The following is a 22518-nucleotide window of genomic DNA, read 5'->3' as shown; positions in this document are numbered from 1 at the left end:
TGGCTAGTTGTGTGTTCAGCACTTTCCCTGCATTGGATCAATTTTGAGTTTTAACTGCAGCCCCCTGAGATAGTTATCTCCAATTTATAGATGAGGAAACCGAGGCTTAGAGAGGGCGCATAGTTAGTTAGTGGCATAACTCGGGTTTGAATCCATATCTGTCTTACCTCTGGGACCCAAGCCCATACTTACTGTGCATTTTGAAACAGTCAGAGAGGGAGTCGCAACCATTGTCTGGGGTGGATCGCTTGAGCGCCTGCCCAAGCCAGAGTCCAGACAAGTCAGTTGCTGGCTGTTGAGCAAGGCTGGCTTCAGACAGACTTTTGTACAGGAGGACAGGAAAGGTATGGGGACAGTGAAGCCGTTGAAGGCTGGATGGTGCAGAAAAGGCTAGTCAGGGTGGTCTGAGCCCACCTCCTCCCCTCAGGCAAGTCAGTGTCAAAGCTTCTGGGAGGCCAACTGGCCTGGGTGTTCTCAGAGATTTTCAGACGAGGAGATCCTGCAGCCTCCCCCTCCCTCCCAGCACTTTCCAGGAGCCCAACTGAGACGTCCCCTCATGGGACTGTGGAGGCTAACCCTTCGGCAGGAACCGCCTGCCCCTTATTCTTACAGTCCACACACGGTTCCTCGTGGAAATGTCTCCCTGAGTGCACGTTTTGCCCATGGAGGACACAGATGTCTGTCCCAGAGCTGATGGTGGCATTAGGTCAGTGTTCCTCTAGGTTTGAAACCCACTGGTGGGCCACAGTACTCTTCCTGATGATTCCAAACGGATTGAATATTCCAGAGTGTTCTTTCTTCAGTTCTTACAGGCAAATTCATTCTTCTTCAATTCATGGATTTTCATTTTCACATACAACTAAAGGCTTTTTACCGATCGATAAAGTGCATAGTGTGTTACTTAAAGCTTACTGAAATGTGTCATTTATGAACCAACATTGATGTTTTACTTAGTTTCCTGAGGACTCAAATTCATAATTCTGTTAAGATGTTTCTGACTGCCAAGGCGATGCCTGGTGACCATGCAATGCTTGTGAATGAGCCCAGGCAGAGCTGGGATTTTGCAGACTGGGGAAGGAGCCCTTTGCTATGAGTGCCACCAGAGTTGCCTTGGATTGGCTGTGTTATTCAACTGCAGTTATACTTGCCTTGTTTACCACTTTACTTCTAGTGAGTATTTGGCTCTTGTTTAATGTGTTGTATTTTTATCATGGTGAGCATTGCATTCCTTTTCAATTCTTTGTTCTTCCAGCAGAAGTGGGAATGGGTATAGGAAGTGAGCTGTGGGCTGAGGTCAAACAAGTTTGAGAGCGACGATTTTCATTCCGTCTCCCGGGAGCAGTTCTTAGGTAAAGGCAACCCCTAGTCAGGCGTGGCAGCAGTTGGCTTCTGCCATCTTTGTGGAACTTGGGTGAATCCCTCCACCTTACTGAGCTTCTGCAGAAGAGGATCAGCTTAAATGATCTGAGGTCCTCATGGGGTGTGCTCAGCCTTGCTGTGGTGCCGGCCGAGAGCTGGGGCACGCGGGTACCGTGTTGCCGCATCATATCCATGACACGCTTTGTGAGGGATGTGGGGCAGGATGTGTCCTCCCACTGTGTCCTGAATGGCAGGATCTTTTTTTTTTTTTTTTTTTGGTACGCGGGCCTCTCACTGCTGTGGCCCCTCCCGCTGCGGAGCACAGGCTCCAGACGTGCAGGCCCAGCAGCCATGGCTCACGGGCCCAGCCGCTCCGCGGCATGCGGGCTCCTCCCGGAACGGGGCACGAACCCGTGTCCCCTGCATCGGCAGGCGGACTCCCAACCACTGTGCCACCAGGGAAGCCCAGATCTTTTTTTTTTTTGATGTTGGTTTTCTTATCCATGTTGAGAACTTACCCTGGAATCACAAAGATTAATGATGCTTTATGTTGTCCGGATCTCAAGCCTCCAGAATCTTTCTTGAGTGGACTGAGAATGTGAGTGCGCCACTATCTACATCCCCTTAAAGCGATTCTCCCAACACTGCTGCTGTAGTGACAGCAATAAGTACATTGAACTGGTGATAAGATGCTGGTAAAATGCCAGTCACCTCGGTCATTCTCAACAGTGGAGAGTAATGTCCCGCAGTTTTCACCTCCCATTTCTGCCGTGGGCCATAATGCAGGGTAGCTGGGTGCCCAGTGGATCTCTGCTGTATCTCCTGGTCAGATCTGCCTTAATGCAGCCCATCAAGCTGCCAGCCTGCTTTATTGTGGCATCCGTCTAGATATGAGATACCAAGAAATGCATAGATTATTGCCTCTTGGCATTTGATTTGAAATGCCCATAGATTCCTGGCTTCCTAACTAACAAATATACTGTCAGAAAGGCTCCAGATAATCTTGTCGAGTCCAGTGCAGAGAAAAACTGGCTGCTACTAGGAAAATATACACATCTCTCCCCTCCCTGCTTCGTAGCCCACCCCTACACCCCAGCCCACACTGCCTGCCAGTGCTTGTTTTTCAGGGCACGTAAAGTCGGTCTCTGTCTTCTAAGCCTTTGTGGCAGACTTGACTCTGTAATATCCCAAAGCCTTCTCTGCCCCCTCCACTTCCTTTGCAGTTAGCTCGATTTCAATGCTTCTCTTTCTCACAGTCCATCAGGAGCAAAGGCACTGGGTAACTTTTCCGTGTCTGATTTTGGTTCATCGTCAGCCAGCTGGCAGACCTCCAGGGACTCCTCTCCTCTCCCCAGAAAAATGTGTACAGCTCAGAAAAGAAAAGTAATGAATATTGTGCAATTTCTCGAACTCGATTATGAAAATGATGTAAAGGTTCTTAAGAGGACACAGTTCTTGGGGTAGTTGACATTGCCTCATCACAGAGCATGCAGACAGCTGTTCTTTCCGTGACGGCGGCGGTTCCGAATTCTCCTGCCCCCACCGACTGGCTTAGAGCTATTCTGGGGCAGCCAGCTGATGCTGAGAGCCCCGGAGAGATGCCTCTGTGTGTGCATGTTGTAGAAGAAACTCGCATGTGTGTCAATATGATAGTTTACATTAAAGCCCATTTCTAGATGATGGTAATCCTCACAGCCCAGCTGCTCTGTGGCAAATGCTACTGTCCTGACTTTAGATAGAAAGGAATTGAGACGCCTATTTGTCAGAGACCCCAGGCTGTCTGGGAGAAAACCAACTGTATCCTCATGTTTCCTGGTGCGTGGCTCAGAAGCTGCTGGGCTTAGCGCTGCGGCTTTATGTGGCTTCCTGGGGAGCAGCCTCTCTGGAGCCCGGCTCCCACCTGCTGTGGGTGTGTTGCAAGGCTTGGGGCTCAACAGGGTGAGCTCAAGCTCACTTCCTATACCCTAAAGCCCTCTGCCCTAAACGGGCCTCAGCAGTCTCTCCTCCTTCTGAGGAAAGGCCCAGTGTGTGCAGCTGCCATCTGTCCTTTCTGACTTGAAATTCTTCTACCTTCTCGGAGAAACAGTTAATGTTTGTTGAATGAATGATTGCCTCACTACAGGGAAGGGAGGGTGAGTTTTGCAAGGAGCCCTCAGCTAATCAGAAAACCTCTTGGGAGGCAACCGTTAGGCTCCCTCCAAGGTGTGCAGCTCCTCAAGACAGGAATTCCCACCACTTATTGGGCACTTCTGTGCAGCAAGCACCATGCTAACTGCTTTACATGTATTAACTCCCTTCAGCCTCACAAATAATCCTGTGAGAAAGGTACAATTATTACCCTTTTTCTTTTTTTGATAGATGATGACACTTAGGTTCAGAGAGGTTAAGTAGCAACCTGCTCCAGGTTAGACAGGAGGAAAGTAACAAAGTTGAGTGTTAAGGTTTGGGACACATAATAAGTCATCCCCTCTTCCTCGTAAAGTTCTGAACAACTGAGAGACCCGAGAGACAGCCGATGAAGATTAAAAATATCACCTTGAGTACCTAATGGCCGGGTTGGAAAATACAGTGTGGGAGCAGCTTATTAAAGTTTCACCCTTGAAATGGAGAGACCAACTCACCCTGTCCCAGGCCCAGCCAACAGTGTAGACCTGCCCCTGGGGTCTCCCCTGTAAACTCAGCTGAGACGCTGAGGAGGTGTGTCCTCCGTGCTAGGTAGATCCCAAAGACAATGACAAAGGGCTGAGCCAGCCTGTGCTCTGCTCTTCCCTGCAAACTCACCCTAAGTCCCTCAAGTCCCTCAAGTCATCCACCTCCTCTGGGCACGAATGGCCATGGAAATACAAACACAGGGTTATGTCCACCAGGATTTAAAACCAGGTCTTTACCAGTCCACCAGGGTACCCCTTCCCCAGGGAGGAACTCAGACCCCAGAACTTAAGAGATCATGGAAGCCCTGCCCCTCGTTACAGCAGAATCTGGGGTCCAGAGGGCTTGAGTGCTTCAACCAGGCTTACACAGTGGGTAGGGCTCTTTCTGATTCTCCTCTTCTCTACCTTGCATCTTCTCTCCCCCCACCCTCCCGAGCTTCACTGAGACACTAGGGACAAACAAGTATGTCACAGTACACAGAATGTCGATGAGAGCTGCCCCGGCTCACCTCATAAACAGAACTATACGTAGATCACCCCACTCCCTTGGGCAACATGGAAGTCAGGGCCCATGCTCACAGGGCAGAGGGTGGGGAACACTTGGATCTGGGAAGGATGGGATCTCACCTCTTATTAATGGTACCACTCCTCCAGCTTCCTTCTCCAAGCATCCTCCCTTCTCCTCACACCTTAGCGCTTCCCTTCTTCTGGAAAATATTTGTCCACCCCTTATGAGAGCTCCTCCCTCCTCCCCGTCCTCCCTCTCTGGACCTGGACCCTCTGTTCATTTCCCAGCAGTGTGATGGAATGGGAAGAAGGCAGACAGGTTGGGGTTTGGATCATAGCTTCTCCACTTACTGTGTGACATTGGACAGGTCACTTCACCTCTCTTACTTAGCCTTGGTTTCCCCATATATAAAGCAAAGCTCTTAACACCTACCTCATAGGCAGCTGAGAGGGTTAATTAAACTAATAAACATGGTGTGGTGTCTGGCTCTTAGTATGTGCTCCATAAATGTTAGTTTCTTCTGTGAGGGGAAGGAGAGTCTTAGTTACTCACCACATACTGGAAGTCTACCATGTACCAGACAAATTGGATATAACAATGCCTGTCTCCCAAGATTATTATAAATAATTAAAGAGATAATGTTTGCAAAGCTCTTGGTTTTGTGCCTAGCATGTAGAGGTATGTGCTGAATAAATGGGAGTCATTATCATTATCAACCCACTAAGTGTACAAGCTCTGATTCTATCCTGTGCACTTAGAGCAGTGCTGCGTTCCTGGGGTTATTATTCAGCTAGTGGTATATCAGCATCCACAGAGAACTTCTCCCAAAACACCTTTCCTTCCCCACTACCCTCAGCCAGAATCACTGCACTCATGACTTGTTGGGGGGAGTTGAATTGCTAAGAGCAGCCCTTCTGGTCCTTGCAGTCCAGGGAACTTAATGACTAAGTTTTCCCTCACAAAGGATGATGGGGAGGGAAAGCCAGTACTCAAATCCAAACCCATGACCAGAAAATGACTGTGGCCCAAGGTTAAGGAAACATCCCCTGCATAGCACATGAGTTTGGCCCCCTCTTTTCTGCATCTAGCATTCATTTTCTTCCTCTTCACTCCCATTTTTAAGGGTAGTTGTGCCACTGCCTAGGGAGGATGACTGGGACTGTTTCCAACAACACTGGTTCAAAAGGTCATCTGATCCAAGGAATCGACATTTGCTTATCTGTAAGACTCCTCTCATAAGTCTGAGCTCCATGCAGGACATAAAGCAAACCCTAATGTTCTTTGTCCTTCCCTTTCTGTCATGACATGCTCTAGGTATGCTGCAAATATGCTGAGGGAGATTGCCTGTGTGTTTAACTTTGATCTATGAAAACTATCTTTGGAGTCAGCAAAATTCAATTTCCCCAGAAGTAAGGAAGCAGGTGACCCATGAAAACACTGTGCTCTGATGGACAGTGTTCCACGTGGGGCTGTGGCAGCTGCCCATTGGCTCCTCCTCTGTTCTTCTCATCCGCAGCCTAGTGTCCGCTGTGGGCGCCATGCTTACCACCGACGCTGGCCCATCATCTGTGATGGCAGCCAGGGTGGGGGCCGGGTGGGGGGCTGGTTCAAATGGAAGATAGAACTTTCACAATCCAAGTTCTCAACATTACCCTAAGTGCTTAAGAAATGGAAAGACTGTAGATTAGTTTCGACATTTCCCAAATTCATTTAGTGTGGGAAATGAAATTAAACCATTAAATATAGCTCCTACCCCAAATCTAATCTTCCTCATGATGGTGAGCAGGTTTCTTCATGTCATTTCTCTTTATCTGCCTCTGCTTCTGGAACAGAGTCATTGTCAGAGTGGCCACCTCTGAAGCCCATGCTTCATCCCCTTCCATACCCTTCTAAGCAAGACACTGGCTGTGAATACGGTCCTCAGCTGTCGCTCCCCAATTGTCTTTGTCTTAGACATTAGACTTGTTGGGGGAAGGTAGTGATTGTTGGCCAGAGACTAGAGAATGCATTCATAAAAAGGTTTTAAAAAAAAGGAAGGTGGTGTGAGTCACAGTGGTCAAGGGAATAAAAGCCACTTTGATGGCTTTTAGCAGCAGCTACTGATTCCATGTTCTGCTCAAAGCTAGAGTCTGACAGTGCTCTGTGCTGCCACTGCCTGAGTCTCATCTCTGACTGATTTCCACACAGATGTGAGCCTCATCCACAGTCTCAGATGTGCAAGAAATACTATATCATGTCTCAACCTAATTTCTGTCTGTGAACTCTCATTCCACTGGACTGGCAGAAAGTTTAATCCATTATTCTTGGGCTATCCCCCCATGGGGTTATAGGAGGTGTCAGGTAGCCCCAGGCATTAGTACACACAGGTTGCCCTTGAGACATCCATCTTCCCATCTTCACGGCTCCTTCAAGCTCTGCTTGGGAAGCAGGAGTCTTTTGGAAGGCCATCTATGGCCCTGTCTGCCTAGATGTGCTAGTGGTAGGGTAACCAGCCCTCCTGCTTTGTCTGGGACTGTTCTGGTTTTAGCAATGAAAGCCCCCCATGTCTCTGGAACCCCCTCACTCCTGGCAAACTCAGACCCTAGGACTGGGCACTCCCCTTTAGAGTCTTGCCACTTTTCCGTGCTCTGCTTAAAAAAAGCAGAGCTGGACGCCTGGTCAGGACCCACAGATCTCTCCCCAGCCCTTCTTTCCCCAGTGCAGGGGAGTCTCATTTTCCAATCCGGGGGTGGAGGAAGACCTGCACACCCACCTGTTGCTCCCAGACTTGGATCATGTTGGGAACCCCCTTCCTTCACCTTCTCCACTGGTAGGAAGGGCCTGAAGAGCTTAAAATTTTAGAAATCAAAAGCCAGTAAGAACTGCAGACTGGGTGTCTTCTCCTGCCCCCCCCCCCGCAAGCTTCCTCCCCTCACCTGGGGGAATGAGCACAGGGCCTCCGAGTCCTGCGGGAAGGAGGTGGGCAGAGAGGCAAGAAAGGAGGAAATACATGAGGGAAGCGAAACAGAAGTCAGGATAGCAAAGTGAACCATCACACACACACTGGGGATAGGTGGACAGTCCTCCTTCCATTTAGAGTCTCATCTCTATAGACATTTCAGAAATGAGGTCTGTGAAAAATAGGAGAGGAAGTGACTAAGAATTTTGGCTCAGTTAGCATTCTTATCTAGGCAGGACTAGAAAGTTCCTAAAAGTTTCAGCAAGTGGATCCAGTCTTTGATGTTCTTCAAATGGTTTCATCTTCCCCCTCCTTTTGCCTTTTATAGAAGGCCTCAGCTGGCATAGGGGTGAGGCAGAGAGAAGCATTTGCTAGACTTGCATTCATCCAAGCAGTGAGACAGCTGAGGCCAGATGACTTCATGAGGATGAATCTCAGTGGGGGTGAGAAGGGCCCTCTGGGCCTGCTGGCCATGCCCACGTCTTGCCTCCATCGAGGCGGCAACAAAGAAACTTCCTGAGATCCAAGAACACAAGCCTGTCGGCCTGGTTCAGTGACCTGTGCCCAGCCCCGAGCTTAGTAGAGGCACACCCTCCATACGCATCTGTGGATGGAAGGATGAGCCCCTACTTTCTCAGCCCAGCCCTGGTTCATGCTGCCTTCACAGAGCCTGGAGCATCTGCTAAGCGTAGCAGGGAGACAATAAAGAAAAAGGAAACACAAGCTCAAAGAGCTGCCCTTTCTTGTTGGAGCTGCCCTAACAACACCTAAGACTGACTGCAAGAAAAGCTGCTTTCCAAGCAGAAGTGCCAGTGGTTAGAGAAGGCCAGAATGGAAGGGCTGATAGTCTTTGGAGCTTCAGAAAGAAGAGTTCTGTTGTTACAGCCAGTGTCTTTAAATAAATGCTTTTTTCTTATAAGAGTTTTCATTGCATGCTGAGCCAAGCCATGCACAGAGCAGTAATTACTCCCAGCAGCCTGCGACCTTTCAATCGACTACCAGGCTCTCTGTCAGCAGGCCTTTCTCATGCAGCCTAACAGGTCGGCTGTTGCTTCGCCAGCCCCACACCCATCAACAGTGTGTTCATGGAGGGACACACACCTGACTTCAAAAGTTATTCCCCCAGATGTGCAATATATGAAAACATGTAAACAATCCCATTTCTGCCCTCCATCTTCCTCTTGCTGTTTCCTCGGGCTGAGCTTCAAATAAGAGATATTTGGCATTCTCTTAACTAAAGAACCAACCTTCTCAGGTCTGTAAATAACATAGCCATTTATTGAGTTTTGAGGGTCTGCCAGGCACCCTGGTACACATTTTACATATGCGGTCTAAGTTTGTTCTCTCAAGGACTCTGTGTGTTAAGTGGGTATTACCCCCATTGTACAAATGAGGAAGCTGAGGCCCAGAGGCTGAAGAGCTTATCTAGAATGCTTAGCTGCTCTGTGGGGATCCATATGACTCCAGGTCTGTAGCCTTAATGGCTTCATTGTGCTGCCTGCAGTTCCTTGTCAAGAGTAAAAGTAAGGAGGAGAGGAAGCCAGTGGTCTTCACTCACAGGGGACAGCCCATCCATTTAGTCTTCTTTCTAATAAAGCCTAAGATCAAAATACAGTACGAGCATTTCCCATCCCCTGCGTTTTCTATTTCACAGGCTGCAACTTTAGTTTTGCCTTATGGCAGCCCAGGCCCCCCTTCGCCTCTCTCATTTTCTCCGCTGATTATACCCAGGTCGGATGAGGTTAACGCAGGGAGAGCCGTCGTTGGGCCTGTGGGGAGGCAGGCAGCACTTGCTGCACAGCCCTGTATCCAGGACCTGCACATCACTAAGCATCACATCCTTGTCTCGGTGGGTTTTCACTGGGAGGGTGGAACTCTGCTAGTGCATCAATGATGGCCAAGTTCAGCAAGATGCAGTGGCCTCCTTGGCTTTTTCTGGATTTGGGGGAGGAAGGGGCATGGCTGTGAGTATCTGATTCATGTCTATCTTGGTTACCTCTGTCTGGTCACTTAGCCTGTTGAGACTTCAGTTTCCTCATCAGTAAAATGAGAGGGTTTTCCTGGGTGACGTCTGGGGTAGCCCTTTAATCCTAACATTCTACTGAAGGAACAAATGTACCGATGAATTGAATTTGGCTTTGCATGAAGAAGTATTATTTGGAGGCCATTCTTGGTTTGCCACAGCATCTTCCTGTAGCCGTTCAATGAGCACGAGCCTCACAGGGAGGGCGTCTTGGCCAAGGAATCCCACCCCGCCACCACGTCCTGCAGGAGAGTGTCAGAGCAGCTGGCACAGAGAAGGAATGTAAGGCAACAGGCACAGTGGCTGTGCTGGGTACACTCCATTAAGTAACTAAAGCCGTCACCACAGAAGAGGCTGTAGACGTTCAAAATCCTGACAAAGTCAGAATAATAATGAAACGCACTAAATTCGGGATGCGGGAGAAAGCGTAAGACAACTCATCTTTCACCATCCATGCTGCTGAAACTTAAGCCACAGTGTTAAAAAAAAAATAAGCACTCTAACCTCTTAATGTTTTTCATAGTAATTTTAGAAAGTTTCCTTTAGAAACCTAGGTTATGTGTGTGAAGATACATTTGTCTGACATTCAAATATTCCTTCAGTTTCAGTTTCCTTTGCTGAAGTCAAATTCACATTCGTGCTTTTACTTAAACCGTACTTTTTGTTTCCATTTTTATAACTGTTGCTTGCCTGCCCATACTTCCTCCCTCTGTCTGTCTCCCTTCTGTGTATCTTTGCAGGGAAACATTGGGGTGAGGTCCATGTGATGTGAGCAGTGGTTATTTCTGAGGGGTGGGATCAGAGCGATTTTCTTGCTTTCTTCTTTGTCTCTGTGTTGCCTGATTTTCTTTAATGATGAGCATGAAAATGATAAAGCCATTATTCTAAAAAATAAGCAAAAAGGAAATACATTTAAAAGCAGCAAACAGGACAGCACTGCCGAGCACCCGGCTTTACAGTGCCTCCACCCCACCTGGTCCCAACCCCGAAGGGCCGGCAGGTTCCCCCACTCGCCGTCTCGCCGGACTTTTGCAACTGGTGAGCGATGAGCTCTTGGACTGATCCAAGCAGCGAGCGCCAGGTCTGGAGGCTGTGCCCCACCTCCCTCAGCATGTGTTTGTGATAAAAACAGGGCTGAGATGAAACTAGCTTGTGATGGTTCCTGCAGGTTTTACCAGAAAAGACCCTTGGATGTACGGGAATCACTCTGGGCTCAGATTTCACTGTATTACTTTTGGTTCTGAGGAAAGCATGAATGCCAGTGTTATTTATTCATCATCCAGTTTCTCGGGTTTGTTTTCGTAGTTCTTGTTTTATTTTGAGTTAATAAATATCAGAATTTTGTTAGGAAGGCATTCCAGAAATAAAGCTGGCTATTCACGGCATGGCTTTTGGCAAATGCCTTTCCTCCTGTACGGAGGGAAACTCTGTTTACCTTTCTGAAGAGTCAGCAGAAGCTCGGGTTCACAGTTCTGCCACCAAAAGAAGGGCCCACTTCACTTTCGTGGGAGGACGAATGGCTTCCCTTCGCTGAGGAAGGACACAGGGTGGACCGGGCTGGCTTCCGGCCTGAGTTAAGGAGGAAAAATGTTCTTTCTGTGTAAAAGCTGCAATTAACATTCTTGGACAACTCTCAAAGTCAAGAAGTAATCCAACTTTTCTGTTACCTAAAAGTACACTTAAATCTCTTTCATTTCTCTTCAAAAATTAGAATTTTCTGTAAAATGGGAATAATATACCCATGGTGATTATTTCACTGAGTCGTGATGAGGAGCAGATAAAGTAAGATAATAGCAGGAGGGTGTCTAGTCCACTTTGAAGTACTGCACAAACGTGAAGCACCTTTAGCTAGAACCTGAGGGCTCATGTAAGTGCCAAGTGACATTACTTAGTGGAAGCCGTTCAGCCAGTCTTTGGAGGCAACGTGATTGGAACCCAGCCTCTTTCTACTAAACCATCCTGCCGCATCCTTGGCTCTTTTTAATGACACATCTCCTAAGAGCACCACTTTATTATTTTGAACCTTTTGGAAGGAAAAGCACAGAGTACAGCTCAAAGTAAATGTTTTCCTGATGGGCCTGAATGAGTCAGAGGTCCATTTCTTGTAAGTGATGCAAGTTCCGTCGCATGCGTGTGCCGGGGGTGTGCTACCCAACCTCTCTTCACCGTAGTCTCTGCAGCTACCTCATCGTCCACTTGTGGTTGTTAAGAGGACTAAATGCATTCAGGGGAATATAGAATAGGGCCTGGCACATAGTCTGCACTCCGTGATTCTTGCCATTATTAGTTACAATTATTATTTATTTACACACACAAGTTGCACACCTGCCTACTGATAGTGAAAGAGAAAAAAAGGCCACAGGGACAAATTAGGAAGCTACTGCCAGGTCTGTGGCAAGTCATTCGGGACATATCACTAAGGCATCTCTTGAAGTGGGGTGGAAGGGAGCACAGCACCTGGAAAGAGGTACAATTCCTAGTACTCTTTTTTTTTTAATTTATTATTTTATTTTTGGCTGCATTGGGTCTTTGTTGCTGCAAGCGGGTTTTCTCTAGTTGTGGTGAGCAGGGGCTACTCTTCGTTATGGTGCGCGGTCTTCTCATTGTGGTGGCTTCTCTTGTGGAGCATGGGCTCTAGGCGTGTGGGCTTCAGTAGTTGTGGCACGTGGCTCAGTACTTGTGGCTCATGGGCTCTAGAGCACAGACCTCAGTAGTTGTGGCGCACAGGCTTAGTTGCTCTGCAGCATGTGGGATCTTCCCGGACCAGCGATCGAACCTGTGTTCCCTGCATTGGCAGGTGGATTCTTAACCACTGTGCCACCAGGGAAGTCCCACAATTCCTAGTACTCTTATTTTCTCCCCACAGAAAAGCTCATTTTCTTTGGGCCTGGCCCCTGGCTTATGACTGCTGATGACACCAACGCGCTCAATGTTTGAGTGGTCACAGGGCATTTATGTGCAACTCAAGCAGAGCCCAGGAGGTACAGTGGAAGTGCCTGGGGGGCTCCCCAAGGGCTTTGGTGAGAATGAGCTTTGGGAGGTGCAGGGCTTTGTAGCTCAGCGTTAGACGGTAATGAGAGATCTTCCCTGAACCTTCACAGGGCATCCTGGGAGAGCTTCCAGAAGCACAGGCTGAACCTTCCTGTCACCCCCCCTTGCTCCACAGCATGGCGTTTCAGCCCCACCGAGATCTGGGTCTGGAGGAGTCCCACCACAATTCTCTGCTTGGCCCCTGAATCTCAGTCCACTGCCTTCTGCTGCTGCCTTGGCCCCATCCACCCCACATTCCCTGCAGGGGCCCAGCCTAATGCCACTAATGTGACGTCTTCTACTCCCTCCCCTTCCCCATGCTCTCTCCTCTCCCTCACCCCAGGCTGGGCTTCCACTCCACATTGCTCTTTCACCTGAGCCTGAGTTGTAGTTCATTGTTCACGAATCCTCCCAGCCACACAAGACCTCCACCCACCCTCCCCTGCAGCTTGTAACAGACCTTGGTGGACAGTCCATGTGAATCTGAAAGCAAAGCCACCTGTACGTGCAGGGAGTCCTCAGTCCCAGGCAAAGGAATGAGAATGCAACCTAATGTTGAGGTGCTTCCATTGTCAAGCGGGGATTCCTTCCTTGTATCGATTTTGTGTTTTCACGGGTTCAGTCTCAGGCACAGATGTGTCCACTTGTTTGGTGATGCTAAACAGACACACTGAATTTTGTCTAGTAATAAAAGCCTGGTACCTCTACCTCCTTTTTTCTTGCTTCAGGATCTCCTGATTAACCTTCACAACAAACAAAACGTGTTCCCTGTTCCTTATATCTATTCTTTCCACATATTGTGAGGGTCTGCAGATTGCCTTAGCGTTCTGTCATGCCAGGCAAATGCAAACACTCCGAGCCAGGACTTACAACACTGAACATTTACTGCAGTCCATCTTCCAGCTGCCTGGCAAGGAAGCACTTCTCCTCAGAATAAGTATAAGTTAGCTAATGCTGAAACTGCAGAAATTCTCAATCCATATCCTGTGTCATGAGCAATTCTTCCCTCCTCCAGTTCTTCATTCAGACATTAATTCTAGGTCTCTCTGCGGCAATCAGGGTTGAACCTGTAGTAAAATACTAGCGGTGTAGTAGCTGCAGGAAGGCGTATATATAATTTCCCTGTCAGAGTGGTTTTAATGCCGTCTTTCAGTGGGCATGATACATTAAAGAAAAGATAAATGGTATGGGCCCCCAAGATCTGTGGAGTCAACACATGCATGAGAAAGTACTATTTTAACCTTTAATCATTTTAGCCAGGGAGCAAAATCTATTTATATTGCTTATGAGCAGTTGTGCTAAACTGACTATGAGGTTATGATCTGTAGGTAAAGGAAGTCCCGCAGAAACTCTATTCCCAGCCTGAATCAGGAAGAACACCAAGAACCTCAGTTTAGAGGGCAGAAGTGGGGCCGTGGCGGGGCTGGGGACAGAGCCCGAACGCAAAGAAAGAGGCTGAGCGGCATGGGGTATTGCTGTGGAGCAAGACCACGTGGGGGCCTGGGACGTGGTCTGGGAAGCAGGTCCTGCCCCTCCTGGGTCCCTGAGAATGTGAGGGATTAAAGTCTACAGATGAAGAAACCACGGGTCCCTTCTGCACCTCCTCCGCGCTTAAAGAATGGCCTCTGTGTTTCCAGTTATAAATGAGTTCATCATTGGTGAGGTCTGGAGGAAAATAGCCACCCTTTATTACATGCTTTCTGTGTGCCTGCGCTTTGCTAAATGCTTTATAGGGAATGTGTTCTTTAATCCTCCCAACAACCCTTTGCAGTAGGTGCTATAACTCACTTTACAGATCAGGACATTGAAGTCTGAGAGGGGTTAAATCATTTGCCCAAGACCAACAGCCAGTCGGTGGTAAGAACTAGGATTTGAGGGACTTCCCTGGTGGCGCAGTGGTTAAGAATCTGCCTGCCAATTCAGGGGACATGGGTTCGAGCCCTGGTCCAGGAAGATCCCACATGCCAGAGCAACTAAGCCTGTGCACCACAAATACTGAGCCTGTGCTTTAGAGCCTGCGAGCCACAACTACTGAGCCCACGTGCTGCAACTACTGAAGCCCACGCCCCTAGAGCCCGTGCTCCGCAACAAGAGAAGCCACGACAATAAGAAGCCCACGCACCACAACAAAGAGCCCCCGCTCACCGCAACTAGAGAAAGCCTGCACACAGCAACAAAGACCCAATGCAGCCAAAAAAAAAAAAAAAAAAAGAACTAGGATTGGAACCCAGAGACTGGCTACAGGGCCTGTGCTTACCTTAACCACCATGCTTTTAAATAGCCTTTTGTTCTAATTAAAGTTGCTAGTGTCGTATCCATAAAGTTAGAATGAAAAAAAAAAGTTCCCTGATTTTCCAGAGCACCTGGGGCAATGCCTTTGACCTTGGTTTCCAGTCTGTACCTACCCACCCTGCACATGTGTCTTCAGGATGATGAGCTGGTACTCAGGGCTCTGAGAACATTAGATGATCAAAGATGCTTGATCAAATTATGAGCAATGAGTTTCCACGTCCCCACTCAAGACTTAAGTCCACCAACAGCCAGTTCGGGATATTAAAAGCAATTTCACATGCATTCTATGTAAGTCAGAAATCAAAAGTTCTTGTGGAATACCATTAAGGCATTTCTGCAGGGACCTCATCTGACATCTGACTGAGAATATCCCCTCTGAGGCAAGCAGGGTGCACTGTGTGGGGAGGTAATACCCAGCCTTTCATCTATAAGAACCAAATATTCCTCTCTAGTTGGCCTTGGGGAAGAGGGGGTTACCAAGAGAGGGTCAGTTAATTCCACGGCCTTAGTCTCCTTCTCCTCTGTAACTCACCTTGCTTAAGACCTGCATCACTGGGGCTAAATTACTGCAGTAGACTCCAAATTGGTTTCTTTACAATGTTTTTGAATGAGTGTATGAAAGGATTACTTTTATATCATGAGATAAAAAAACTTTCATCCTTTAAGCCAAAAGGCAAGGCAAAACCCAAGCAGGTAGCATTCCAGTGTATTTTCCCAGGGAAGTTATAAATTGTAAACTGCAGTGCAAGTAGCATTTTAAAGACCTCAAGGGAAATGTAAGAAATAGATGGTTTTGAAATTATCGTATAGTTATAAGGAAAAGGTATTTTGGAAAAATTACCAAAGAAATCTTCTTATATGAACACATATACCCACTTGTCCTCTTTGACTCAGTAATCTCATTTCTGGAAATTTATCCTTAAGACATTATCCAAAATGAGGAAATTAAGATGTTCATTGCATAGTTATTTATAATAGCAAAATATTTGAAATAGTCTAAATATGCCCTAGCTACACACACACACAAACACCCCTGATAAAATATGTATTTATTAAAAATTAAAATTATAAATAAGCCATGGAGCAACATGAAAATGCTTATTTTCTATATAAAGGAAAATAAGTCAGATATATAACAATGACACTGAACCATTTAAATTGTATATCTTTTCATTTCTAGAATTTCTATTCCATTTGTTTTCTACACTGCCTCTTCATTTTTTATACTGTGCTGTTCATTCTTTATGGTCCCTCTTCCTTCTATTATCTCCTTAACATCTTAAACATACTTCCTTGAATGCTTTATTTCACATTGTTCTCAAGGTGTAGATTCTTTTGTTTGACGTGCTGTTCATTTCCTTGAGTCACCTGTACATTTTTCCTGTGAAGCCTTCTTCATCTTCTTCAAGGATGGTTGTCTGTGGGCCTCCACCATTCCCTGGCCTGGAGGGATGTGGTTTTGCTCTGCCTATGGCCAGACCCTAGTAATTTCAATGGTCCTAGGCAGATGTTGCATTTCTTTACCACTTTCCTGGAATGGCTGATTGAGTTTGAATATAAATTCTGTATTTATGCAGACAGCTCAGTTTCCTGGCATGGGCCTAAGCATTGTTTCTTAGCCCCAAGGTGTTAAATCCCCAGCCTGTCACTCCTAAAGCCTTTACTGATTCCCTGCTCATTGAGTCTTTGGGTTCAGCGCTCACCATTAGCTAGGGTCTGCTTTGTTTCTAGCACCTAAACTTCTTTTCCTCCCCTCAAACTCTGCTGTGCATTAAGATAGTTATGCTTTACGCATCATTTCCATATGTTTGTAGTGGTGATGCTCAATCCACCATATTGACCAGAAATACTTATTTATCTTTTCCATTTATTACAATTATATGAAAATATATGTGTATGTATTCCAGAGACTGGAAGCGACTTTGAAAATGAAATGACCTGTTATGGGTAGAGATAGTGGGTTAATAGTAACTATTTTTCTCTATTTTGAAAGTATTCTGCATTGGCATTATATTGTCTTTACAACAGTAAGACTCATCATCCTTTTAACTATTGTCTTTTGTTTCAGAATGCATACACTACAACTGCCATTAATGGGACAGATTTTTGTACGTCAGCAAAAGATGCACTCAAACTCTTATCCAAGAATTCAAGTCATTTTACATCTGTTAACTGCTTTGGAGACTTCGTAATTTTTCTAGGAAAGGTGAGATGTCTTCACTAAAATAATAAAGGAACTTGGTATCCAAAAATTAAGCCATACAACAAAACCGTGAAGGAGAACTACTGTTTCCTGAGTGCTTCCTCTGTGGTAGATGCTGTGCCTCATCCTCTCATTTCAATCCTGTGAAGTAACCCTGTTTCTCAGATGAGGAAACTAAGGTTTAATAACTTGTCTAGGATGCCACAATAGGTAGAGCCAGGATTCGAATCCTAGTCTTACTCTTAGCTATGATCATTTCTTTCTACCATTCTGAATCCTGCTTTCTCATATCTAAACTGAAAATGCTACTAACCTCAGAAAATGAATGTTTTATAGGGGTTGTTTGTCATAAAAATATCTGGAAATTTTTGAAATTGAAACCTGATGATTGTGAGAGCATTGAATTCATAAATATGAAGATAGAATGGTTAATGTCCCAAATGGAGCCAGTTACATTTCTGCTGTCATCTTTTTCCAAGGAGTTGTATATCGTCTTGTGAAAACCTCTGACGGTAACACATCCCCTTTCTGGGTTACAGGGAGGAATCCCTAACAGAGCGATGAAAGTGGTGCTCCAGCCCCTACTTGACCATATGCCTCAAGTTGGAGATTCTTTATACTGCGCTAGCATGTCTCTTTCCCTGTCACCCACTGGGCGTGATTCTACACACCTGTTTGATCCGACTTCCAGTTGACTGCCCTTCACATTCTTGACCACAGATGTCCTGACCCTCCCTCCGCATCTTCCCTCTTCTAAGCTAGACATCCTTGCTTCTTCCAGCCAGTCCTCCACATAGGACATGAATGCCAGGGACACTCATGGTGCCCTAAAATGAACAAGATATCAGGCTCCAGTTGTGCCAGTGCCAAATATGGGGCCTCTGGGCTGCTTGTTAGCATGTTGTGTTTCTGTGGCATTTGGTGTATGTCTCTGGTGCGTTGCTGTCATGGTTAGCTGTCAGTAACAAGTTAGAACACGCATGGACTTCACAGGTGTGTGTTAATTGCACATATATTTTAAGGCACAGCTGGGCCCCAGAGACTTTTCATGGGACAGTAGCTCTAGAAGAACAAACTGATGACGCCTTTCAAAACAGCCTAATAATCTAAGTTGTAGTTGTATCTAAGTGGTATTGTTTACGTTAGCTTGGTAGGATTGTGGATGATATATTTTGTAATAACTACTTCCCAAAATTTTTGGAAGGAGGTTTCATTTTTTCTTTTTTTATAAATTTATTTATTTATTATTTATTTATTTATGGCTGCATGCATTGGGTCTTCCTTGCTGCGTGCGGGCTTTCTCTAGTTGCGGTGAGCGGGAGCTACTCTTCTATAACAGACTTGTATTTTATTTTAGGCAGTAATTCATTTTCCTATATTTCCCAAAAGGAACGCATAATTGCTGATTTTTTTTTTTTTTGAATGAAGTGGCATGCAGACATTCGCGTCCATCTTTATGGATATCCAAGTGCAGTGAGGGCTCCAGACGGGCTCCAATTTGTCTGTTAAACAGTTAGGTACATCATGGCCTGTAATCGTATTCCTGGAAATATAATAATTACATGTAGCAAAAGCCTATTATCTCCCTACACCAGCATTGGAAAGCCCATCCACTTTAATCCCCAGGGTAAAAGTACTCACATATTAAACTACAGTATATCCACTCACTGGATTGTTGTGCTGTTGTTTTTAAAAATAGAATTTATTACAAAAAATTTTTTTAATGAAGATGCTTTTTGTAGCATTTAGTGAAAAAAACACTAAAAACTTTGTGAGGTACCATTACATCTGCATAAATACAAAAACTGGGCACAGATAAAATGAAAGTATATATACTCTTCTCATCCTCCAAATTAGCTGGGTTTTCTTTTGGTATCATAGCTTTTCATTTTTCTTCTTCCTATTTCATTGTGCCCAATTTTCTTTCTTTTTTTTTTTTTAATAAATTTATTTTATTTATTTATTTTTGGCTGCGTTGGGTCTTCATTGCTGTGCACGGGCTTTTCTCTAGTTGCAGCAAGCGGGGACAACTCTTTGCTGTGGTGCATGGGCTTCTCATTGCGGTGGCTTCTGTTGTTGTGGAGCATGGGCTCTAGGCACGAGGGCTTCAGTAGTTGTGGCTCACGGGCTCTAGAGCACAGGCTCGGTAGTTGTGGCGCACAGGCTTAGTTGCTCCGCAACATGTGGGATCTTCCAGGACCAGGGCTCGAACCCGAGTCCCCTGCATTGGCAGGCAGATTCTTAACCACTGCGCCACCAGGGAAGCCCCCAATTTTCTGACAAGCACTCTTTACAGTAAGGCACATACACTCCCACACATGCACATACATGAAAACTATTGCTTATACCTGACAACTGTCTCTTCTAAAATATCCTAACCAACCAACTTATAAACATTTTCAACAAACTCTTGTTCTGGACAGGTGCTAGTGGTGTGTTTCACAGTTTTTGGAGGACTGATGGCATTTAACTACCACCGTGTGCTCCAGGTGTGGGCAATCCCACTACTATTGGTTGCTTTTTTTGCCTACTTAGTAGCCCATAGTTTTTTATCTATGTTTGAAACTGTGCTGGATGTACTTTTCCTGTGTTTTGCTGTTGATCTGGAAACAAATGATGGATCATCAGAAAAGCCCTACTTTATGGACCAAGAGTTTTTGGTAAGTAAACATCTCATTTCCTGTTTTAGATTCCATCCTCACAATCTCAAAAACGTTGAAGACTCACACATAAGGGAGGCTGGTTCCCAGCTTATTTTCTCTTCCGGAGGGCCACATGACCCAAATGTCCTGAGAGTGAGATTTGGGATGTATTTTCTGAGGTTGATCCCACCTCCCTTATTGAAACCTTCTCCCTGGAAAGAAGTGAAACTGAGCAATTATCACTCAGCAAATGACCCAGGGTAGGAGGGTCTGGGTGGAGTAGCAGTGCAAGTCCCCTTTGGTGCTAATGGCTTGGTCTGGCCTTTTGGATGGTCTGGAGATTTCACAGATGATCTTTTTCTAAGGCATTTTTTGCATCCCCAAGCATCATGTCATACCCGTTGTATTTTAGGGAACACCCACTCCAGTGTAGCCCAATCACCTTCAGCGCCAGTATGACAGATCTGCGATTCTGAGGCCCTTTATTAACCACAGCACACAATGTTGAGAAATGTCACACCCTCATTAGAGCCCCCATACTGCTATCTGGAAATAGCAGCCAGCTGTTTCCAACAGCTTTTGCAACACAGTTGTTGCTGATTTGCCTTATCCTGTGTAAACAGGCATATTTTAACAGCTGAATGAAGTCTCTCATCTCTTTCTGCTGTCTGGGTCAAGTGACATTTTAACAATTTTCTTTCATTCTATTACCCTAAAACATAGGCCCTTTTGCTTTTAAACAGAGCATGCAAAGCACTCCTTAGTCCGGCCAGGCACTGAAGTTTAACAAGCACTTCTACAGTTTTATAATTAAGTGTATCGTCATTCTTCTCCAAATAAAACATAAAAATACAGTAGCACTTTAACATATTTGGTATGTACTCCAAAGAAAATACTTCTGATGGTGGTAGGAAGCTAACTAGGTCTTCTTTCTCTAATTTACACTTTTCTGATTAAAAACCTACTTTGAAATCTACCCCCCCAAGATATTTTAGTTCAACAGGGAAAACTTTAAGGATTAAATTCCCCGAAATGATATGGCCAAGTAAATGATTGCCAATCTGTGCAGATACAGAACACTGGTCTAACTCACTCTTTTGTTTTTCAGAGTTTTATAAAAAGGATCAACAAATTAAACAATGCAAGGGCACAGAGAGACAAGAACTCATTAACGAATGAAGAGGGAACAGAACTCCGGCCTTTGTAAGATAAGCGCCCATCAGGTATTTGCACCTGGAAAAAGTTTCCTTCTCCTAAGAGCCGTGCGCAAGGTGGACCCGATTCTTCCTCACTGTTTTTGTCCCCACTGTTTGACCACATTACAATACTAGAACCATAAAAGTATACAACTTTTTTGTACCAACTGGGACTGAAAAACCTTTTAACAACATGTTTATGTGGTCAATTAAAAAGCACATTATGTAAAAACTGATTTAAAGGACAATTCCTCACTGACAACAGATAAACCTTAGCAAAACTCTCTGGAATGTTGCCCTAGTGCAGAGGACTTTTCCCTACTCTTCCACTCCTGGAAATGTGCTAAATATTGTTATAGCTTTTCAAAGTACAATTCTTAGACTTAGGGACAATTAAAACCGAAAGTGTAAAAGGAACTATCACCTGATGGGCGTGGTATAGAACGGGCAGAAGATTAACCAGATGTGAAAAGTTAAATTTTGTTAAAAGTACAAGGCTGAGTCTTACAAATTAGCAAACGTTCTGCAGAAGTGGGTTTTCAACCACAGCCCCACCTGAGATTGCCCGGGGGAAGGTTTAAAGTCCTTCTGCCTGGACCCCATTCCCAGATTTAGATTCAGTGGTGGGTCAGAGGAAAGGGCCACGGTGGGCGTGCACTGGCGGCTTTTCCTTTTTAAAGCTTTAAACAAATAGGAACATCTAACGTGCTGATTGGCAGCCTCGTTTCAACTAGATAACAGGTAAACTGAATTACTAACTCTCCTAACAGGATGCCCAATCTGGCTTATTTGGCAGGGCAAGCAGTGCAATATAAGGTTTCCCTAAAGCCCTCTTCCTGGAGGGCAGGAAACAGCATGCTAGCTCAGGTCTCCGTTAACAAATGCAAATTGTAACTTTTTTCTTAAACAAGACTATTAGTTGAGCTCTGACAGTCTCCTTTAGGAAAAGGATTTACAACAGGGCAGTCTCTCCGAGGCATTAACCTTAGTCACTGCAGCACGAAGAGCAAGTCAACTGCGCTCCTGTGGGTTCATCAAACACCCCTATGTCCTCATTATCTGCCTCAGCAAAAAACAAGCAGGCACACTTCACCCCCAAGCCCTAATAGAACCAGTGCTATCAGAGGAAATCAGTTGGCTGAGAAAATGTCAAAAAGTGTGTTAGCGATTGAATTTTTTATCATTACAACACTTAGCTCTTTGACCTCCTCTAGATCATAACTGAAGGTTAGGTTTTGCTAACACTTCCTACTATAAATCCTAGTTCATTATGAAACAGCGTGTCCTATTCCTGATCCAGTATGTTTCTTAATATTTATTCACGCTAGAATATGAATATAAAATCCCCCCACTCCATCCCCACCAATGTTCCCCAAGATGATTTTAAGATTATTCCAAGTTGGATTTAGAATGAACTGGAGGCAGATGAGTCACAATGGAATAAGCAAAGGTCAGATGATAGTTTGAGTCCTGGCTGGCATTTCCTGTGTGCAATGGGCAGGTCCCTTCGTTTTTCTAAGCCTCCTTCTCAAGTACTCAGTGCACTGGTGTATAGATTCAGTAAAGAAATGTTCAAGTATCTTTAACAGTACCTGGGAAAGAATACTTAAAAAAAAAAAAAATCTGACTCTACCCATCTGGAAGTTAGCCAGAAAAGAATCAGCCTGTGGCTCATA

At 45.5% G+C, this 22518-nt stretch overlaps 1 protein-coding gene across 3 annotated transcripts in view; it reads left to right on the top strand.

Moving 5' to 3' along the window:
* The window catches only part of SLC44A3 (solute carrier family 44 member 3), an 85174-nt gene extending 64100 nt beyond the window's left edge, over window positions 1-21074 (top strand). For all 3 annotated transcript variants that reach the window (XM_081223682.1, XM_081223681.1, XM_081223683.1), the window contains exons 13-15: window positions 16870-17007; window positions 19428-19664; window positions 20755-21074. In XM_081223682.1, the coding sequence (XP_081079808.1) occupies window positions 16870-17007; window positions 19428-19664; window positions 20755-20853 (474 nt within the window). In that variant the 3' untranslated portion in view covers window positions 20854-21074. The remainder of the gene's footprint in view (window positions 1-16869; window positions 17008-19427; window positions 19665-20754) is intronic.
* Window positions 21075-22518: the final 1444 nt, after the last annotated feature.

This window comes from Mesoplodon bidens, assembly GCF_964165515.1.
Source record: "Mesoplodon bidens genome assembly, chromosome: 2".
NCBI lineage: Eukaryota > Metazoa > Chordata > Mammalia > Artiodactyla > Ziphiidae > Mesoplodon > Mesoplodon bidens.
Note: the sequence above shows the minus strand (reverse complement) of the source record. Positions and strands in the feature narration are given on the sequence as shown.